This window comes from Astatotilapia calliptera, chromosome 6 (assembly GCF_900246225.1).
Source record: "Astatotilapia calliptera chromosome 6, fAstCal1.2, whole genome shotgun sequence".
Classification (NCBI taxonomy): domain Eukaryota; kingdom Metazoa; phylum Chordata; class Actinopteri; order Cichliformes; family Cichlidae; genus Astatotilapia; species Astatotilapia calliptera.
The window spans coordinates 10,598,073-10,617,714 of NC_039307.1; the positions used below are offsets into that span (position 1 = coordinate 10,598,073).

At 39.4% G+C, this 19,642-nt stretch overlaps 1 protein-coding gene across 3 annotated transcripts; it reads right to left on the minus strand.

Moving 5' to 3' along the window:
- Window positions 1-1,656: 1,656 nt before the first annotated feature.
- Window positions 1,657-16,489, minus strand: qtgal (queuosine-tRNA galactosyltransferase). 3 transcript variants are annotated; one of them, XM_026170236.1, is made up of 12 exons: window positions 16,074-16,489; window positions 14,921-15,037; window positions 14,727-14,826; window positions 13,468-13,532; window positions 12,600-12,665; window positions 11,673-11,768; window positions 8,234-8,329; window positions 7,033-7,157; window positions 4,694-4,829; window positions 4,502-4,570; window positions 4,329-4,403; window positions 1,657-2,821 (listed from the first exon to the last, which is right to left on the minus strand). In XM_026170236.1, exons 1-12 carry the CDS (start codon window positions 16,206-16,208, stop codon window positions 2,741-2,743), a joined length of 1,161 nt encoding a protein of 386 aa, XP_026026021.1. In that variant the 5' UTR covers window positions 16,209-16,489; the 3' UTR covers window positions 1,657-2,740. The 3 variants fall into 3 exon arrangements, 2 of the variants coding, with proteins under 2 accessions (XP_026026021.1, XP_026026023.1); XM_026170238.1 differs by lacking the exons at window positions 13,468-13,532; window positions 14,921-15,037; window positions 16,074-16,489 and having other exon boundaries at window positions 14,727-14,788; XR_003272608.1 differs by lacking the exons at window positions 1,657-2,821; window positions 4,329-4,403; window positions 4,502-4,570 and having other exon boundaries at window positions 4,766-4,829; window positions 5,986-7,157.
- Window positions 16,490-19,642: the final 3,153 nt, after the last annotated feature.

Consider the following 19,642-nt stretch of genomic DNA (forward strand, 5'->3'; position numbering starts at 1 on the left):
AAAGTACTATAGCTTACTAGGGTATATATTAGACTTAATAGTCACTATATACAGTAATTGACTTCTATTCATTTTACATCAAATTAAAACTTTGGGTGTCAGATAATTATTTATTAAAAGCTCGACATTTTAAATGAGAATAAGAAAGAAAAGTATGTCTTTGTGCCCCCTTTTCCCTGTTCATGCCCTATCGGCCCCCCTGGCTAAACTTTGCTAGATCCGCCCCTGCACAGTTACCAGCGTCAGCTACGTAGAAAAAGATCCTCGAGTAGAAAGAAATATTAAATAAATTCTAACAACAGCTGATCAAGCTTAAACGTTCTGCTGTTGTTCAGCCGCTGGTTTCCTCTTTCTGGTGCAACGTGGGCCAAAAGCAAACTAGAGACACGGACTCGCGACAGAAAAGCCGATCAGCTGATCATTTAAGCAGTTTCACGATTGAAGTAGCAGCCGGAGAGCGAGAGGCAGTCGCTCGTTAAGCTTAACGTGGGAATGCTTTACAAACATTCAGAGATGGACTTACACACTTGCTTTACTTCTCTCGGGGATAACTTTGTCGGAGATGAAATGCCAGGTTGCTAGCGAAGCTCCACATGCTATCCAGACCACCGACAGGTCCGGCATGCCACAGCCGCTCTATCACGTGATGCATACTGCTCCGACTGCTAACGTTCTGAGGTGAGTTACGGCGTGTTGCAAGTTTTGCGAGGTGCTTTCGTGATATTTAATGGATCGGATTACATTTTTTATTTTTCTCCGATATCCGATCCAGTAATTTAGGTCAGTATCGGACCGATACCGATACGTAATATCGGATCGGTCCATCTCTAATTTTTACAGCCGGGGCAACTGACATGAAAACAACAATCTGGATGGATAAAACGCACTCCAGGGTGGAGGTGGAAAATGGGTAAATCTGATTTTGGTTGTACTGTTCCTTTAAGTTTTTGAGTTTAAAGGAGAGAGGGAAGAGGGGGTGTAGATAGAAGCTAGTGGCTAAGTGGATGTGAATCTTTTTTTCTCTGCCCAAACAAAGCACTGTGCGGTGTGGGTGGCAGAGGCAAGGGGCTTTCACCTCAAACCTGACTCACTCCTGCTATTTATCCAACACTAAATCCAATCCTACCTACTAATGTGGTGCAGTGATTATGTGTCACTTTGTGCCTATGATAACAAAGGTAGCGAAAATAAAACTTTGGTAGGGATGACGACCGTTTTTTTAACCATCGCTGCCCTTTAAACTGTTGTGGCCAAATTTACAGTAATGCAAACCACGACGCCAAACCAGCAAACATTGGGGGATATTTTGTGTGGATAGGTCTGTTTACCTTTGGGCAGAAAAACTCCTCACTCTGTGAGGTAACATAAATGTTTTTTTTATGTGTTTACGTATCAAAATTGTGCCCTCTTAAAGAGGTTATTGTTCTTTAGATTTCATAAGAGACCCAGGGAAAGAAAAACAAATGTGAGTTGAATCTGTGTTTGCACATTCTTTGCAGATGTGTGCGTGCATCTGATTTTACACAGTTGCATCAGGGAACAATTGTTAAGAAATGTAGTCATAAAACATCCCACCCTTTATAAATTGTACTTTCTGTCATGACTGCACTTCCCTTTAACTTCAGTTACAAGTTCAAGAATACAGGTTGGCAATTATCGAACTGGCTTCACACAGACTGTGTGATATTTTATTCCTTCAGTAATGAACACTGGCAATGTCCTCTTGCATGATATAGAACAGTCATCTGTAAAGTACAAGGGTTTCAGATCTTCACATTTGTTTCTATCATTTCATATCTTCCCTTGTGCTGCCTCTTTCAGCTGTGGTTCAGTTCATCGTTACTTTTTGCTTTTAAAAGTGTCAGTTTAACATTTTGGGAAATATACACGCTTTTTAATTTAAAATAATAATAAACGTGTCAGCAGTCAGTCAGCTTAGCTTAGTGTATTATCACAGCTAAACCTGTTGCATGCGTATTTCAGGGAGTTCCTTTCTCAAGGCACAAAATAAAGGGAGGAGAATATTTAAATCAAGCATCCAAACTATTTTAGTAATGTTTACGACATGTCAGTAACTGCTTGCGCAGCTATTTAATTCTGAAAAAAATCAGGTCTTATTTTTTGCGCTTGATATTGAAATGAACTTAGTGCCTTTTTTGTAAATCAATAAAATAACCACACCTTGGCCTGTTTAGTAAATCTGTCCCCACCTTTGTAAGACACTAAATTGTTTTGTTTCCATTTGACCTGTTATGTACATTTTTGTATGTATTAAAGATGAGGAGACTCAAAGGTGTTAGGCTGTAATTGTTGTTAAATTAAGCTATGTTAAATTTCACTTGGTTTTATATTTTCTTTTTTGTAATATATGAGTCTGGTATCAACCATTACTCATCACTCAGCAAGAAATGTGGAATTAGCCTTACAAACCTTTGTGCTATGCTTAAGGAGAGGGTCAGAAAAAGTCAGAGCTGGGATATCCTGTTGTGACTTTATTAGCCGATATATCAAAGTGAAACTACAAAAAATGGCATTTAACCCATTTTAAGACTTAAAATACACGACAGCCATCTCCTACCCTCATCTTTGTAAATGTGCACTTATTTCCAGTGTTCACTCTTTTCCTGTTATTACCTGCCTACTTCTCAGTTTGCATATATGTGAAAGTGACGTATTCCTCTGCATTCCACTGCCTGTTAACCTGCAAGCCTCCTCCAGTCTTCCCCATCTCCCTGAACAGTCAGTTGAAGTGGTAATAATCTATTCCTTCCTTCAGCTGCAAAGAATTTAGATTTTCCTCCAGGTTGCCTCCAGTCATGTCCTACGAATGAAAAGATGCCACGAGAGAAAGAACATTAACAGAAAACATCATGGCAGGCCACAGTTTCTACAACACAACTTTCATTCACAAACATCATCATTTTCTTTCAAGTGTGGACTAATCAGCCATCAGGGTTTGTGGACTTCAGAATTCTTTTGACTTGGTATTTCTTACTTAAAGCAGCAGCAAGCAAGAAGGAAAAGGAAATAAATAGTGAGAAAACAACCTTTTCCTGCAGCTTTGTCTTTAAACTGGGGGGGGGGGGGGAGTGTCACTGTGTCATTGAGCTTTTTACATAGCTAGCTGTTACCTTTGATTGCATGTGAAAGTAAGGTTAACAGACTAACTATGCAAGAAAAGAATGACATGCTCGATGTGCATTTTGAAGCTGATACAGTAGAAATGTTTCTGAAATGCTGATATTAGCACATTTATTGCACTTATCAGACCATCTTTGACACTCTTGTTTTGATAGATTTACTCCTTTTTTTTCTTTTGTTTTCCAGTGCAGGCAGCTGTTGCTAATGTTGGAATATCAAATTTTCCTGCAGGATTTTCTGCCACTCAATCAGGCATTCCTTTATATGAAGGAATGCCTGATTTGAACAACAGTTTTTTGGAACATCCCGTCTCTTGTGAATACCAAACTCTCCTATCAAGGGCCAAATTTTCAAAATCCTGAACAGATCCAAGAGGAGTTGCAGAAGTCTTGTTTTTGAGGCTACTTGAATTACAAAATGCTAAAAGGTCCTTATGGAATTTGACCAATGATAGAAAAACATGATAGACTCCCTCGGCTTTAAGCCAAAAGAAATACAACAATAAATGTTTGACTAAACTAAAGGAATTTAGGTTGAACCAGAGTCTTTGAGAAAAGTTGAAATCAATATATTTGCTGATAATAAATATTTGACACCTGGGTGTAAACCCAGTGTGATTGAGTCCAGGTGTTTGTTTATGTGGATGTCATAGAGAACAAGAGAGAGAATGATTGGGTCCAGGTCTCCATCTCCTCCGACTCTGATTACTTCTCCCAATTCCCATAATTGAGCAATTAGTAGACCCCTGAGGTGGGGTGGGGTGGGGGTCACCATAGATTTGAATCTGAATTTGGCTGTGTGATAAATAGATATTACGTGATTTAACTGCCACAATGGATGTGTGTGTCATTACATACTGAAAACCAATGAATAAAAAGAAACTGCCATTGTTCTAGGTAAAGCCTATGTGTACTGCCACAATCTGGAGCATAAAATGCAAACCATGATGTGTTATATGCAAACACAATAGTGGCAAAAACATGTAATGTTTGTACAAGCATCGTGTGATCAAAGATCAGGCTGCTGTCTCTACCCATTTCCTGACAGCCTCTCCTGTGTTTGTGTGTGTTATGTCGTGCAGTGGGCACACGCCCTTCATCATTATGTTGTTAACATAGATTACAGACCTGAGGAACAGATGGTCAGAAACAGCAAACATACAACACACAAACATGCTTTTTGCTCACCAGTTTGACACAGATGATGAAAGGAGCGGAGGCGTTTTTGTAATGCAGAACTTGAATCTTTGGCTTAGGCCTTTCCTAGAAAGATACGGGAACACGAGAGAGGTTAATAAAAAATAAATCACTGGAATAAAGCCATCTTGGAGACCTGTTTAATGTAACAAATATGATCTCACCTTGGACTCCTCGTATGTATAGAAGCCTTTCTGGATCTTGTTCTCATCCACATCACAGAAAGCCTTGACCTAAAATAACAGAATGACACTAATTTCAAACACCCATTTCACAACTTTTTTCATTATCTGTATCTACTGAGACACAGGAAGCAGGTTGATTTGGCTGGTTATTTTCATCTGAAGGCAACATACTTTCTTCTGATTGGCTGGGCTAAGCGATCGGTACAGCTTTCGGCCTTGTTTACCAGCGTTCCATATGGTGAAGCTCTCCCATTGGCTGAGAACTCTCTCCTGCAGGAAGTCTACTCGCAGCTTCCAAATAGTCTCTCTGTGAACAGAGTGGCCAGAGAAGTCTAAATTAATCAGACTGTCACTGGTACAACTCCGAGATTCTTTTTATTTAGTGTGGGGAAAGAAGCAGTTGAATCTAAGCAGCAGGTTGAACACTTTCAAGGAAGCTGAAGGTCTTGGGAGAAGCTCCCCTCTGAACCCGTTTAACAGTTTCTGGGGTTTTTTTGTTTGTTTTTTAGAGATTTCTCTCTGGAAGTCCCACTCTGACCACTTGTACTTGCGATTTCACACTGAGGCTCAAAGAGCAAGTATCACCTACTGAGTCAAAATGAGCAAACTTTCACATTATGAGTCACTACTAGTGACATGAGCTGGCTCTTAGGCTATGAGCTAAGGACTAAACAACAGCTTTCAGTAAAAGACTCTACGAGTATGTTTGTTGTGTATTTGACTTTCCTAGATTCAATTAATCTCCCACAAAAAAAAACAAAGACTTCTACTGTAACTCCTTAAAGTGGCTGAGGAAGAATATTTACCATTGGTGAACTGTAACATGTGCTGTAGTCAAAATACATCAAAACCACTTGTTTCCCTCTTCTCTTATTACCTACCCTTCTCGCCAGATCTGAATCCCTTCATCCACTTCCCCAAAAATTAGATTTAAGTTGAGCAGTCGTCATTTACACTGACTGCAAAAGCTCTGGGATTAGAGGAGGAGCAAGTGTAAGGGTACAAAACAGAGCTTCCAATGACCGATCGAAAAAAAAGCAGCTGATGAAATGTTGGTCAGTTTGTTTACAACCGGTCTGATTGAGACAGCCTAACTTAGTTGTGCTCTATTGTAAATGATCAGTGAATACAAATGAAAGCTAAAGCTACAAATTTAAACCATCCTTTCGGTGTCATACCTTTACAAAGCGGCAAGTACTACATTTATTAAGTTGTGATCTGTTGCTTTAAGTAGATGGAAAATTTTATGCATGTAAATTAGTTTGACTTCCTGTAACCTCTGCACAACTGTGTACAGGGTTCTCTCTCTCTCTCACACACACACCCTCAAGATTAAATCTGTCTATGTTTACAAGCTTAACCCCCTTCTACTCACATTTTAAAACAAAGGCACTAATAATGAGAAATCAAGCAGACATTCTCAGAAAGTGCTTCACTCTCATCTCTTGATGCGAACTTCTTACTTTTTTAAGCACTGGGCCTCATATGGCAAGCAAACCCGATTCCACCATCATCGTGGAGCTCGGGTGGTCTCCAGATTCCTTGGTTATTATGCATTCTCTATACAGGCTTTGATTCTAAGGCAGGGCAGCAATATGGTAGAGATTAACTACACACAAACCTTTTCATCTCATTTACAAACAGTGCATTTCTGTGTAAGTAAGCCTCCCAACTCAGTTACTTTTTGGCAGTATCTTTTAAAAGACTTGACACCTCACATTTAGCACATCTACAATTACATGCATGAGCAAGATCGACGTAAATAGACAAAAATAAGATAATGGTTTCATTTCACTAAAGAGAGGAAGTAAGTAGGCAGTACATGGGAAGGGGTTATAAGAAGTAGGGGAGAGTGGAAGGCAGCTAGCTTGAAATAGATCTCCAAAAATAGATGATAGATGAAGACAGAGGAGGATGATTGGTGAAGGAGTGCGTCAACACGGGCAGATATACGAGCACTGGTTAGACGCAAGGGAGAAAGGAAGGAAAGAGGGAAGGAAGGTGGGATAACAGGAAAGAAGGGATGAAAGGTTAGGCAGTGTGAGTGGAGAGAAGGCAGGAAAGATCTTTTTCTTTGGTGTGTTTTAGATTTAGAGACAGACCCACACACCTGCAGAGACTGCATGCTGATGCACAGGCAACAGCAGGAATGCACACGTGCTCACACACACGCGTGCACGCGCGCACACACAACGCTACGCAATATGTCAAACATTTCTGTTCACAACGCAATCCGATTCCCTCCCAGCACCACTGGACAGATACTGAGCATTCCACAGAGAGAAGAAAACGCATAGAAATTCCTGATTCATACGCTGGGAAAGTGACTGAAATTCCACAAACTCAAGCTTACTAAAACACGTGTCTGTGTATGTGTGTGAGTATATCTGTGTGTGAGCTCTGAGAAAATCTGGGATGCCAGTGGGCAGCTGTGAGTAGGTGGAGGATCAACACCATGTCCAAGTATGTGTGTGTGAATGCAGCTGAAGAGGAATGATGGTTGGACTGACTCAGTTACGGAGTGAGTGGCTGCTTTCTCATGATAACGATATATCAGCAGGCACTGGTCAACCCGGAACAGACCCCCACCATGACGAAGACTCTGGTAAAAAAAGAGAAGATCCTCTGGGACTCCCTGGAGACAGAGAAGAAGAATTATGGTATGATATGACATATGCCCAAACACAGAGAGCTGCAGCTAGGCCTTACCTCCACTAATCCGAGTCACTAAACTGAACCTCCTGAATATTTGGTGCTTTTTAAACTGAATTGTCTGACAAATAAGATGACTTGGTATGCGGCTAAATAAAGACCATCTAGTCCATGTTGGAAGTGCTAGCTGATAACTTGCCACACTACCTTCTAGTCTGAATCTTGTAAATTCTGATTCAAAAAATACAATATAGCAACATTTAAATGCTAACATTAAGGGTTCCTTTCTTCTTTTAACAACAGTCCACAAATAAGGAGTAGACCAGTTGCTGGATGTTTGGGAGATTAACGTGTTGCACTCTTATCTGATATAAGACTCCAGCTGGTTAACAGTCCTGGGTGTTGTCTGTCCTGTTTGTAGTTTCATGATTTTTAGCAACACTTACTTTTCAAGCCTTTCGTAAACCCTGTCCTAACCTTTTGTGTTGTTATGCTCACTTTTTCATGGAACAGTAAAATGACATGATATATTTTCAGTGTTCTATAATGAATAAAATATGGATTTACGGGATTTGCAAATCAGTCCCTTCTGTTTTTATTAGCATTTTCCACAGCGTCCCAGCTTTCTTGGATTTGGGCTTATATATCAGATATCAAATGTATTTTTGATAGTGAGAACATTTAACAATTGTGTTTTTAGCAGTGTGCTAGATGTGAGAAAGGAAAACGTCAGGCAAGGTTTCAGTTGGATTTTCACAGAATTTCCTAGTTTTCATGTGTGAAAACAGCTGATATGAGTAGGGGTGAGAAGTCGAATGCTTTAAAGGATGTTCTTATCAGCTGCTCGAACAGTGTCTGAAAACTCCTCCGTTTCCACACCTTTCCATCTGGGTAATTCTTTCTGACATTCACAACCAATTCATACATTCAAGAAGTGACAGGTCAGGTGTATAGAGGTGACCGATCACTATTATTTCTGACATTTGGTGAGTCGACAAGAGCAACAAAGTGGGTTTGTGAACACCTCAGAGAGTCAGTTTGAGTAATAGGAATGCTTACCTTGCCTCCCTCATCAAACGGCCCAACTTTCTGATACCATTCCCGTGAGCAGAACCATGTTGGCATGACAACACTGGGCCCATGGGAGGTGTACACCTGAAACCGACAAACTGTTAGAATTTCATAAATTTTCAGTTTGTGGCAGATCTGTAGGAGTATATTCTGGTCAATAACCTAATAAAGAGACAATATACAGTGTCATATTAGCTACACACCGTCCAACTTAAATTAATTGTTTGTGTTGCTGTGCTTGAGATTCATTTGAAAAAGTTTTCATGCACATTTTTATTCAAGAATGTATCTAATGCATCTGGTTTTACACGTTCTTACCTTTAGCTCACAGGGTGCCAGGAGGAGCACAGGCAACGTCAACACATTTTTAAAAAAGTTTTTTCTTGTGCCACTTTCAGTAAATAAAGGTTATTAATTACTATGTTTTTATTTTCTTATACTATTTCTGTTATTTCACATTGTGCGAACTTTACTGGATGGATTTTGAAGCTACTGGCTCTGAAAAATTTCGCAATAGTATTTAAGCAACAAGCTGCACTCAGGAGAAGTTTAGTTCTATTCCTGAAAACAAAATAGGTTAGAGTGCAGCCACATGTGCTTTCTTAAAGCAGTGTGTGTGCTTCCTGAAGTGTGCAGGGGAAGGATACACATTTCCATCCTCTCGCATATGATTCTTTGACTAATGAGTTTGTTTTGGCTTCTCCTCGTTTCTCTGACCGCAAAACTCTTTTAATACATCAGGATCAGATTATGTCCACTATATTTCTTTCTCTTTTTACAGATGCAGGCCCCCAACTCATTTGTTACACCAGCACCCAGCCCCCTCTCAGTTCCCCACCCCTGCTTGTTCCTCATCTCTGTGTGCATTTTGTAACAGTAATATTTTTGCATACTGAATCTAAAGGTCATTTCAGGTGGTCCTACTTCCCTCTCCCACTACATCACTCTGTCTTACACACTGTGTGCATATGCATTTGTATTTGTGTGATTGTTCATGGTTGAAGTGGAAATACTACTGCGTAACAGAAATGCATCACAGATGAAAATAATTGTGCAAAACATCTGGATCCAGGCAGTTGAACAGCTGGACAGAATCTGGAGTGTATGAGTGTGTGTGCATGTGTGTGTGTCCGCCTACGTGCATCTCTTTGCCTTTCTGTAGTAATATTGCAACATTTTGCAGATGTAAGCTGTGGCCAAAAGCATGAATAAGAGACCAAGTTCTGGGAAAGACTGAGAGCATTAGGGTGAACGTGAGTAATCAGAGGGGTAGAGAACATTTTAGACAACCATATCTAATGCCCTACAGATGAATGTTAGAGTAAAAGAAGCAGTGCTCAATGTAAATTTTAAAGTTTAACTCGGTTAAGTCCAGTTTCTTTGTCAAGAAAGTAAAAGCAAAGGCAGATAGAGTCAAGAAAGAGAAGGGGAAGGAAAAGGAAAAGGAGCGGCTTTTAAGACTGCAGAATCAATGTATGATCTCATTCTCATGCTCCATGAAACTTAATATCATATAAATATCCTGGAATGTCTGCTAAGGAGTTATGCAGACCTTGTGTGTGTGTGTGTGTGTGTGTGTGTGTGTGTGTGTGTGTGTGTGTGTGTGTGTGTGTGTGTGTGTTAGGGAGAGTGAGCCAGTCCAGGTTGTCTTGTATCCTTAGTGACAGCGTGTTTTGTTAAGTCAGAAACAGCAGACTTCCATCTCTTCAAAAACAGACATACTTCCAGGGGTTTTACTTTTATATCACTGTTTTTTTTTATTACTTCGTGAATAATGTAACTTTTTAAAAACACACTGGGTAAATATTTTCACTTGATCACATCGTCAAAGAAATTCTAAAAAAATGTTCCAATACTTATAGTGTGAATAAGTATTGGAATTTGCCTATTTAGAGCGCTTGTATGGCAAACACAAGTGGACACAACTCTCAAATCTTGCCCACTATATTTGATTATGAGTACAAGCATAAAGTCATAAATTACAGCAAAAACGTAGCCAAGCTGGTCAAGTGACCAAATGCTTTCATGGCTTTGAGTGATTAGTAAGGCTCATGATTAGTTCATAGTTCCTCTTGCCAGGGCCAACAGCTTGTGCATCTGTTATGCATCTATCAGGGTGTATTCACTGGTTACCTTATGGCTTCCCATCTATGACAGAAATCATAATTTCATTAATGTAGTCAGCACTTAGGTCAAGAATGTTTAACACCATTACCTTTTATGTCTTTATGGAGCCCTTTACCAATGAATTTGGAACTTACATGTTACTGTCATCATAGGACAATTAGAAAAAGACTGAACAAACATGGCTTATTTGGCTTATATCCCTCTAAAAAGAGCACGGTAGAAGAGTCCACAATACTAATAGAATAATGGAGATTTTATTCATAATGCACAGTGTCAGATTTGATGAAAACCTAATATAGTATATCTGCACAAACATCTCATACCTACTGACATGCACCCTGGTGGAGGGATGATGACCTGGGCTTGTTTTGCAACCACAGGGCACGGGCACCTTGAGTAGACCATAAAGTCTTTGTATACCAAAGTATTCTAGAGCTAAATGTAAGACTATCCATCCAACAGCTAAAGCTTGGCCCAAATTGGGTCACGCAACAGGACAATGATCCCAAACACAGCAGCCAAGAAGAAGCAACGTGCTGCAATGGCGCAGTCAAAGTCCCAACCTCAGCTTGATTGAAAGGCTGTGGCAAGACCTCAAGAGAGCCGTGCATAAGCAAATGCCCACAAACCTCAATGAACTGAAGCAACGCTGTAATGACAAGTGGACCAAAACTCCTCCAGAATGATGTGAGAAAACGATGAAGTCATACAGAAACCAATTACTTCAAGATATTGCTTAAAAAGGTGGCTCTACAAGCTACTGAATCACAGGGTTCATATATATAACGAGTCCTTTGGCATGACTGCAGATGCCGTCAATGTATGAAATATAACAAGGAGCACAGAAACCGTTTGAAGCTTGTAGGTTTATTGAGTAGTGAGCTACCTGTTTTCTTATTTTTTCTTATTTTTTTTAAATGATGTACTCAATTTTTCAGACAGCTTTACAGTATAATAAAACTAAAGTGCTTGTGTATGATGATTTGGTAGCTGCACAAGGCTTTCTACACAAAGCTCAAAACTTTTACCAGCTTCCACTACAGGCTGCCCTCAGCAGACAGCTGACACTGGGGTCTGTTTCCTCTGCTGGGATTGTGATAGACAGAGAGGTCAGGAGTGATGCAGCATCCTCTCTCCACTCCACAAACACATTTCCGTGGAAACTGCGTACAGCAGGTATGTATCCTGTTTCAAACTGACCTAGTAGCTGCCTGTCACGTGACCTCACGCATTCACATATGCATGCGAAAACACATTAGTCAGCAATCAAAACATGCTCCGCTAAGCTGCATTCATTTACCTGTGTGATGAGCTGGTCCTGACTGAGTGTGTTGATCCAGCGAGTGTAACGCTCTGTAGATCCTTCCGGTACTCGCTGGACTCTGCAGCCAATCAGCTATCATGGAAACACACATACACAACTTTGTGAGTAAAATAAAAAATTTCACTCCAAGAACCACCCAAAACATTTTCAATCATTTTAGACAAAATTCTGTATCAGAGAGCTTCTGTGTTTGTTTTTTTGTAAATCGAGCTGCACAAATTTCCAACGATTTGAGTAATTATGCTTCAGATTGAAGGCTGAGTTTGAAATATTAACTTGATTTTGAAGTTTAATAGAATTGTTTAACATATTTTTTTATTTCAGATAATAAAAAAACTAAGATATTATTGGCAGAATAACTAATAAGTCATCTAAAAGTTCTAATACATTTCACCCAAATAATGCAAACTACTGCTTCATATCGTGTTTCCTATGAGACATATTCAAGCAAAAAAAGGAAAGAAAGAATTACATCAGAATCAGAGGATACATAAAGAGAGATTATAGAAAACTGAAAAACAAAATACGGGTCCCATTTTTTCACCTACAACTATAAAAAAATTACAGTTGGAACAGAACCAGGCAGGCTGTTTATGGAGGACAGCAAGCCTGCTGTCTCTATGCTGTCGCCCTTATTTTCCACACACACATGACCTATAACCCCTGACCTGCCAGGTCAAAGAAAGCATCAACACCGGATACTCACTCTGTTCTACATGCCAACTGTACAGCAGCACGCGCACGCATGCACATGCTCACTCTTACAAACAATATCTTTTTTGTTGTTGTTGTTTTCATTTTAACACTGATAGTCAGAGGGAAAGGTAGAGAGGAGGAGGAAGAGAAGTGAGAAGAAAAGACAGGGAAGGAAGTGATTAAGCAAACGCTTAAGAGAGAACTTACAGTGTTTTTGTGCAAGACGGACGCCTCATACTGCAGACGAACTCTTTGGGGCAACATAATGTCATCCTAAAGTTAAGAAAATAATTATTTTAAATGTCTATGCCAATAACATGTGACAACAAATGGACAATACACACAATTCTTTTTCATTTGCACTTAATGAACTATATTAGAGCTTGGTCAAAATGGTTTAGGTTGAATTTTCTATTGTTAGTTTTGACAATTTTAGCATTTTAACATAAAAAACAATTTTTTAATAATCTCGGAGGGTCTGTCTAACTGCAATGATAGATAGAAAATAGGCAAAAAACTTGATGTACACAGAACAAGAGTTTATCTTCATAGCGTGGTTGAGATAAAGGCTGTATTTAAAGTTTAAGAGGGTAAAATATATCAGTATATCAGCATTACCAGAAAAAGAGTCACAAGAATAAACAGAACTAGTTGACTGCTTTCAGATAAACCAATCTCATAGGCACTGAGTGTTTTCTGTGAAAAGTTAGCAGAAAACAGCCAAGTTGATATGATGCGACTCCGAAAGATAAGAACAAATATAGCCAGAGGCGATCAGAGGTTGGAAGATTGTCAGATGTTTGGAGCTTTCATTTTTGGCTGTGTCAGATGAGTGTGTCAGATGAGTGTTTCAGATAAGCAGCTACAAAGCACTGTGTCAAAAACAGAGCTATCCTAATCTAACTTAAACTTCTCTTTCATGTTCATGTTTAGCCCATCAGTCGGTAACTTGACTGCTGAGATCTGTGTTTGCATGTATTTTCTGGATAACTGAACACCCCGGTATGATTTCATTATTTTGGACATACTATTGTATGTGTTATGAAAGATATGAAGCACACTTGGTCACACCCACCGCATCCTGAAAGCACAAGTATTGCCCACGACTCTGACATATGGCCTTATTCTTTGCATATCCCACTGAAAGACAAAAGAACATTTCATGCTTATTTGTTCTTACGGTTTTAAGTATGTCTTTGTGAGACTGTTAAATGTGTGCTTGGATTCTTAATGAACTGTCAAACCAGACAACATGAAAAAGCGCTGCCGGTGTGTAAGCGCTTAAGTAAAGGCTCATTTATTACATTTCTGCTAGCTTGAGGGCTTTCAAATGTACTGCAAATTGTAGCGCATTGAAATGTGTTGCACTACGTTACAATGCACATTCTACAAATAAGTAACAGACATGAACTTAACACAACCATCTGAAATCAGTATAAATTGCTGCAGAGTACCAGTTCCTGTTTCAGTCACGGAAAAAAAGTCTCTTAAAGGTTGCACTGTATTTCTGCACTTCTCCTTAATTAAGCATTCACAAGAGTAAGTCCAACACTCATCACAGAGTGGAAGATTTTAAGGACCAGATCTTAAACGGCCCCTGATAAGCTGTTGCACCAATGGAAACTGACTTATTGTCTGAACTGCTTATTTTAATACAGTGGGCTGTATACAGACCTCGCTACCAACTGTGTAACGCTTCTGACAGTCACCAAACAAAGTAAAAGTACTTCAAAGCCTGTTGGACACAATTTCAATGAAACATTTTGTTCAACCCAGTAACCCTCGTGAAATGCTGAACGTGCAGATTCAGTGCAGCTGATCCCACTACTGATCAGCAGGGCCCAGAGTATAAAGACTGTTAGAAATGGCTCATTTACTGCCAGTAGGCCAATTTGGCAGCATTCAAGCTGCCTTCTTGTTAATGAGCTCAGTAGCTTTCACCGTTCTTTGGAGATTGTGTTTGGTTGAACTTTTGCCTTTGTTTTTGGTTGTTTCAGCATAAGGGCTGCGGCATGGCTGGTCTTTATGTCAACCATGTTCATATAAACTGATTTTACATGTAAATAAATCCCCCTTCTTTCACATACTTTCCATTTCTCCCCAGAAACTTGTCAGTACTCACCTCAGACGTGGTTTATTCTGGGGAATGTAACAATGGCTTTCATTTGATATCATTAGCTGCCACAAATGGTGATAGGAACAACTGGGAAGATGTTACGGGAATTATGAGCATCTACTAGCATTAAGGCCTTCATGTTCAACTACAAAATAAAGGTCACATAATTTGATTGGGAGCGTGGACTGACTGCTGATCACATCCCAAAAGTTACTGACCTCCTTTAGGTTGTTCAGAGTTGTGACCAGAGATCACCACTGAGATGCCCTTTGCCTCTAGCCTCTCCCTCCAACCTTCCACCACTTTTTTCGAGTCATCCTAAAAGACACGCACATGCATAAGAGTTAAGTGATGTCTCAAACTATGAGACAATGTATTCTTTCACTTGTGTAAATATGCCTACAAAACCTACGGTGCTTGCGTCATCAAACACCGACAGCTCCATGGATCCAGAGAAATCTTGGACCAATATGGCCTGCAGACATTCATCCAGCCAGCATGATGCATTATACACTGGCATGACAATACTCTGAGTAAAGAAGACACAAATAGAAAGTTTACACTCAGTTCAACTGCTGCTTTGGCAACCACAAAAACAACAATCAAGCAGGATGGTATAAACTGGAAGTGCAGGAGGGAAGTGATCTTGAAAATGAGTAAAATTGCAACTGTAGCACTTCTTTAATCAAAAGGGCATGGAAATAACAAAAGTCAAACTCCTATATAGTAAGTAAGTTGAAATTGCCAGTGTCTATATGTACAACGTTTCCAGTATATTAGGCACAACTTGGTTCAGACCAATCAAGCAGCTTTCTAATATTATACTGAACCTGTTACAGCTGCCAAAATAACTGACACAACTAAGGTATAGACTTGGGACATGTGGGGGTATAAGTGGTACTTGGTGCTGATAATTTGGCAGTGGGTCCTGGATTTCTGGGGTGGGATCTCCATCAATCTGGCTTGTTTTACAGACTTCATGTCAATCCTTCATGGGGTAAGAAACTGGGCAAACAATTTAGGGACTTTTTCATTTTTAATGGAACAGTTTTGTTTTGCTTTTTCCATCTTGTCATTAGGTGCCCTGTGCTGAATTGGAGGCCGTTGATGTTGGGGAGTGCTTGGTTTGCGACAACATTTGTGTGGGTGTCAAAGTGAGAGTCACATAAATACCAGCACTCAATGTTTCCGAGTGCATTACACTGTAATATGTGGTTATTTTATTCATCTGTCCATCCACTGTTTAAATACTGTGGCTGACTGGTGTAGCCCAACAGATGCCACTTTCATTATTAGGATCTGTAATGGTTTCCCTAAAATAACTATAGCGAATATTTACGTTTCAAGACCTTTATCTCTAGAAGACAAGCCTGTTGCTCTATTAGTTTGCTCTTAACAAATTAAAACCGCAAGTAAATGCCACACCACCGAGATAGAGACGAGGATAAAGCCTGTATGCTCAGTAAACAAACTATTTAGGGTGGTAATAGTGGACATATCACTTTTTATAACTTTTACTCTCCTTAATGTCAGTATCGACATTAAATTGAGTCATCATCACCCACCACATCCACAGTGCTCTTCTCCACCTCCCGCTCTTTGACTCCTGTCAGTGTTTCCGTGGTGCGTAGCCGCTTCGGCGGGTTCATGTCGACCTCTGACTCCCAGACCTGCTGCTCCGTGTCCTCGCTACGTCTCATGGGGCCAATATAAAAAGTAGCCAAGCGACCGCTAACTCGAGGGTATAGAATATAAGCTATAAGAAATGGTTACAAATGTGTGTACATGTACAGAAAGGCAGGCAGACACGCGAAATCCACGTGGATTAAAGCAAAGCCATTTTAGGACACTTCTCAACATGAAGTGGACCCATTTCTACTACAAACATCACCTAAAAGGTCTCCTGTGAATTTTAACAGCGGACATGGTGACAATTTATCCTAAAGATGTAGCTCAAACCCACAGTGTTGCTAGCAGTCTAATAACTTCCGCAAATAATGACTCCCGGACGCTCATTGGCTCATGCAAAACACGGACAGACACCGGATTCGCTGCGGTTCACTGTCAATCATCTAAAGCGGTGACGTAGACGAAGCGTATGGACTGCTGTTTGTTTGAAGATACCGCGTTTCTGAAAACAAAGTGTAGGATGAGGCTTAATTATTAAACAAACTGTCTAATTCAAGCTATTGGGATATTATTGGGATATATTTTGCTGTGCTTGTTATATATATATATATATTTCCCCTTTTCATTAATATTTATTATTGTTATTAATCCGTTGCGCAAAATTACAAAACAGAAGCCTAATCTCTTACTTAAAATTCTACAGTAAAATATATCACAATGGATAAATAAATAAGTGACTCGTACAATAAGTTTATTTATAGTTATTATAGTTATCTATGGTTATTGTCTTATTTACTTATTTTAATCGATCGACCTATTTATCTACAGTGATGTGAAAAAGTAGTAAAGTAATAAATTTAAAAAAATTCTATCTATCTATCTATCTATCTATCTATCTATCTATCTATCTATCTATCTATCTATCTATCTATCTATCTATCTATCTATCTATCTATCTATCTATCTATCTATCTATCAGGACCCAATCCTTTAAATCAACTAATAATACATATATTATCAGGTAATTAAAATGACTTTAAATGTTTATAAAACAAATTTCATCATCGTTTTAATTTAAAGCACAACCGTGCCTCATGCTTGATTTGTTCTTGGCACAATAAAAGACTAAGTCATACACTCTGCTAATGTCACCGATGCGTTGTAGTATCTTAAAATTTTATTTTCAAGTAAATGGAAGAAGATTTATCCCTATAACTCACTAAAGTAAACAGCTGGGTGTGTCGTTCTGGCTTCTTTGTTCTGTTTGGTCAGACTCAGCACTGATGACATACAACTGTGCAGTTCTTAGCTCTCATGTTGAATAGGGACCAGATCAGTGTGTTTTTCATGTTAATGTTGGCAGCCATAGCATGGGATGTTTGTCTTGGTGAGCAGACAGAAAAACAGGATGGGCTATTGTTTTATATCATCGTTTTTATTTTCAAAAGTAACAGAATCACGAGGGAAGATTGTCTGTGTGTGTAGGAATTAGTGATGCTGAAGGCATGATATCTAAACTCTGTTACACATTAGCTTCACTTCCACTGTATAGATTGCTAAACCCCCTTGTTATTCTCAAAATAATCCTCATTTGTTCTTTTTGTGCACTGATAAAACCATTCATGAGCAATAAAAAGAGAAAAGCCTAGAGGAACCAAGCTGCTTAACTTGTATATTATCCACTTTATGAAGACATAAACTGCCTTCCTCTTCTGGTTAATGTCCTGAGATAATTTTTAATGAAGTTCTGAATTTTATTGCACACACACGGTCCTCCTTAATCAGGGCATTGCATGGACAGGATGTCGTTTAAAAAACTGTTTTAAGTGAATACACACTGTGTTTATGTGCACGTGCTGAGACTAATTGTTCCCATGTTACTGTAACATCTCAGTCAGGCTTAGCTTAATCTATAACTCTGAATGATCCTTTAAATTGGACAGCTGCTTCACTGCAGGCCAGGAACAACAGCTAGTGTCATCAGATGAGGTCCAAACCAGGAATTATTTTTTTAATGTATGATAAGTGGAATTTAGATAACATTTAGACTCAATGCACAGATAATAATAATAATAATAATAATGGATTGGATTTATATAGCGCTTTTCAAGGCACCCAAAGCGCTTTACAATGCCACTATTCATTCACTCTCGCATTCACACATTGGTGGAGGCAGCTATGGTTGTAGCCACAGCTGCCCTGGAGCAGACTGACAGAAGCGAGGCTGCCATATCGCGCCATCCGCCCCTCTGGCCAACACCAGTAGGCCCACACCTGCGACAATGACCGTTTGCTCTTATGGATGCGTGCCTGTATGTGTAATCAGTCTCTTATTTCTCTCTGCAAACGGCAGTCTTATTTATCTTCACTAGACTGTTGCGCTGGAGGTTATGAAGCAAGGCAGATATTAATTTCTGACTGATAGAGATAGATAGTCGTAGTGAGTCATGCAAGATTAACTAAAACACAATTAGAGGTTCAAGCAGAGGTTATGTACTGGCTGGAAGTGAAGTTTATCTATTTCCTTGCAATGCAGGCCCACAAGGTCTCTAAGAACCTAATCGGTACTTTTGCATTAGAGCACAGTCTTCACTCACACTTGCAACTGTTCCCACAATCACTCACTGCTGCCTGTTTACCCCCCACCCCTGCCTTCACCAAATCAACACCACATGGCAATGTTGTATATCAAATGTGCACACCAGTTGATTTACTGTATCAGAAGGTTGAGACTGCAGCTGTTTAGATCTGTGATCAGACTGCACTTGATTTTGTTTGGACAGAAATGCCAGACATTAAAGAGAAAGGGAAGTGTGCGAGTGTTTCTGGGTGTACAGGCATGATTGGATTTTCTCGATTCATTTAGTTTCACTTTTGGAAACCCAGATATTTGACCCATTGAGAGTTTGCAAGAAAGCCCTTTTAGTTGTTTTAATTGATCTTGGAGCCATGCAGATAGGAAGCTGACAAATACCATTATGAATGGGTAATAAATGGAAAATATCTAATGATAGCAGAACCTTAATATGGAAATATAACTTTCCCTCTCATTTCATAACACCCCTCAGATTTTTCTCCGAGCAAAGGCAGTCCAAAGACCTGCCTGTGACACTAAAAGTCTAATTTTCAGGGTTCTGATGTCTTGTTTTAAAAATGTTAACAAACTACAGTGTGAGGAATCGATTTCTTTACAGTTTCTTCTTGATGCATGTGTAGATTAAATTGTACATATGAAAAGATCTTTGCAAACATCTTCTGAAAGCTAGATGATTAATAGAGTTAATCAGTTCCTTACATAAATTTATATGCAACAAGTAAGATGTTTGGTTGGATTAAAAGCTTGTTTGTACATGGCTAGAGATCAGCTGCTATGGTGCAACAATCAACACGGTGATTACCGTGAAATGTTTGAACTGCTTCTTGGAACTTCAAGTGTGCTGACTACCAGACAAGTAACCCTATCTGTCTTATATCCCAGGGGTGATGTTGCCCAGACTGCATTGCT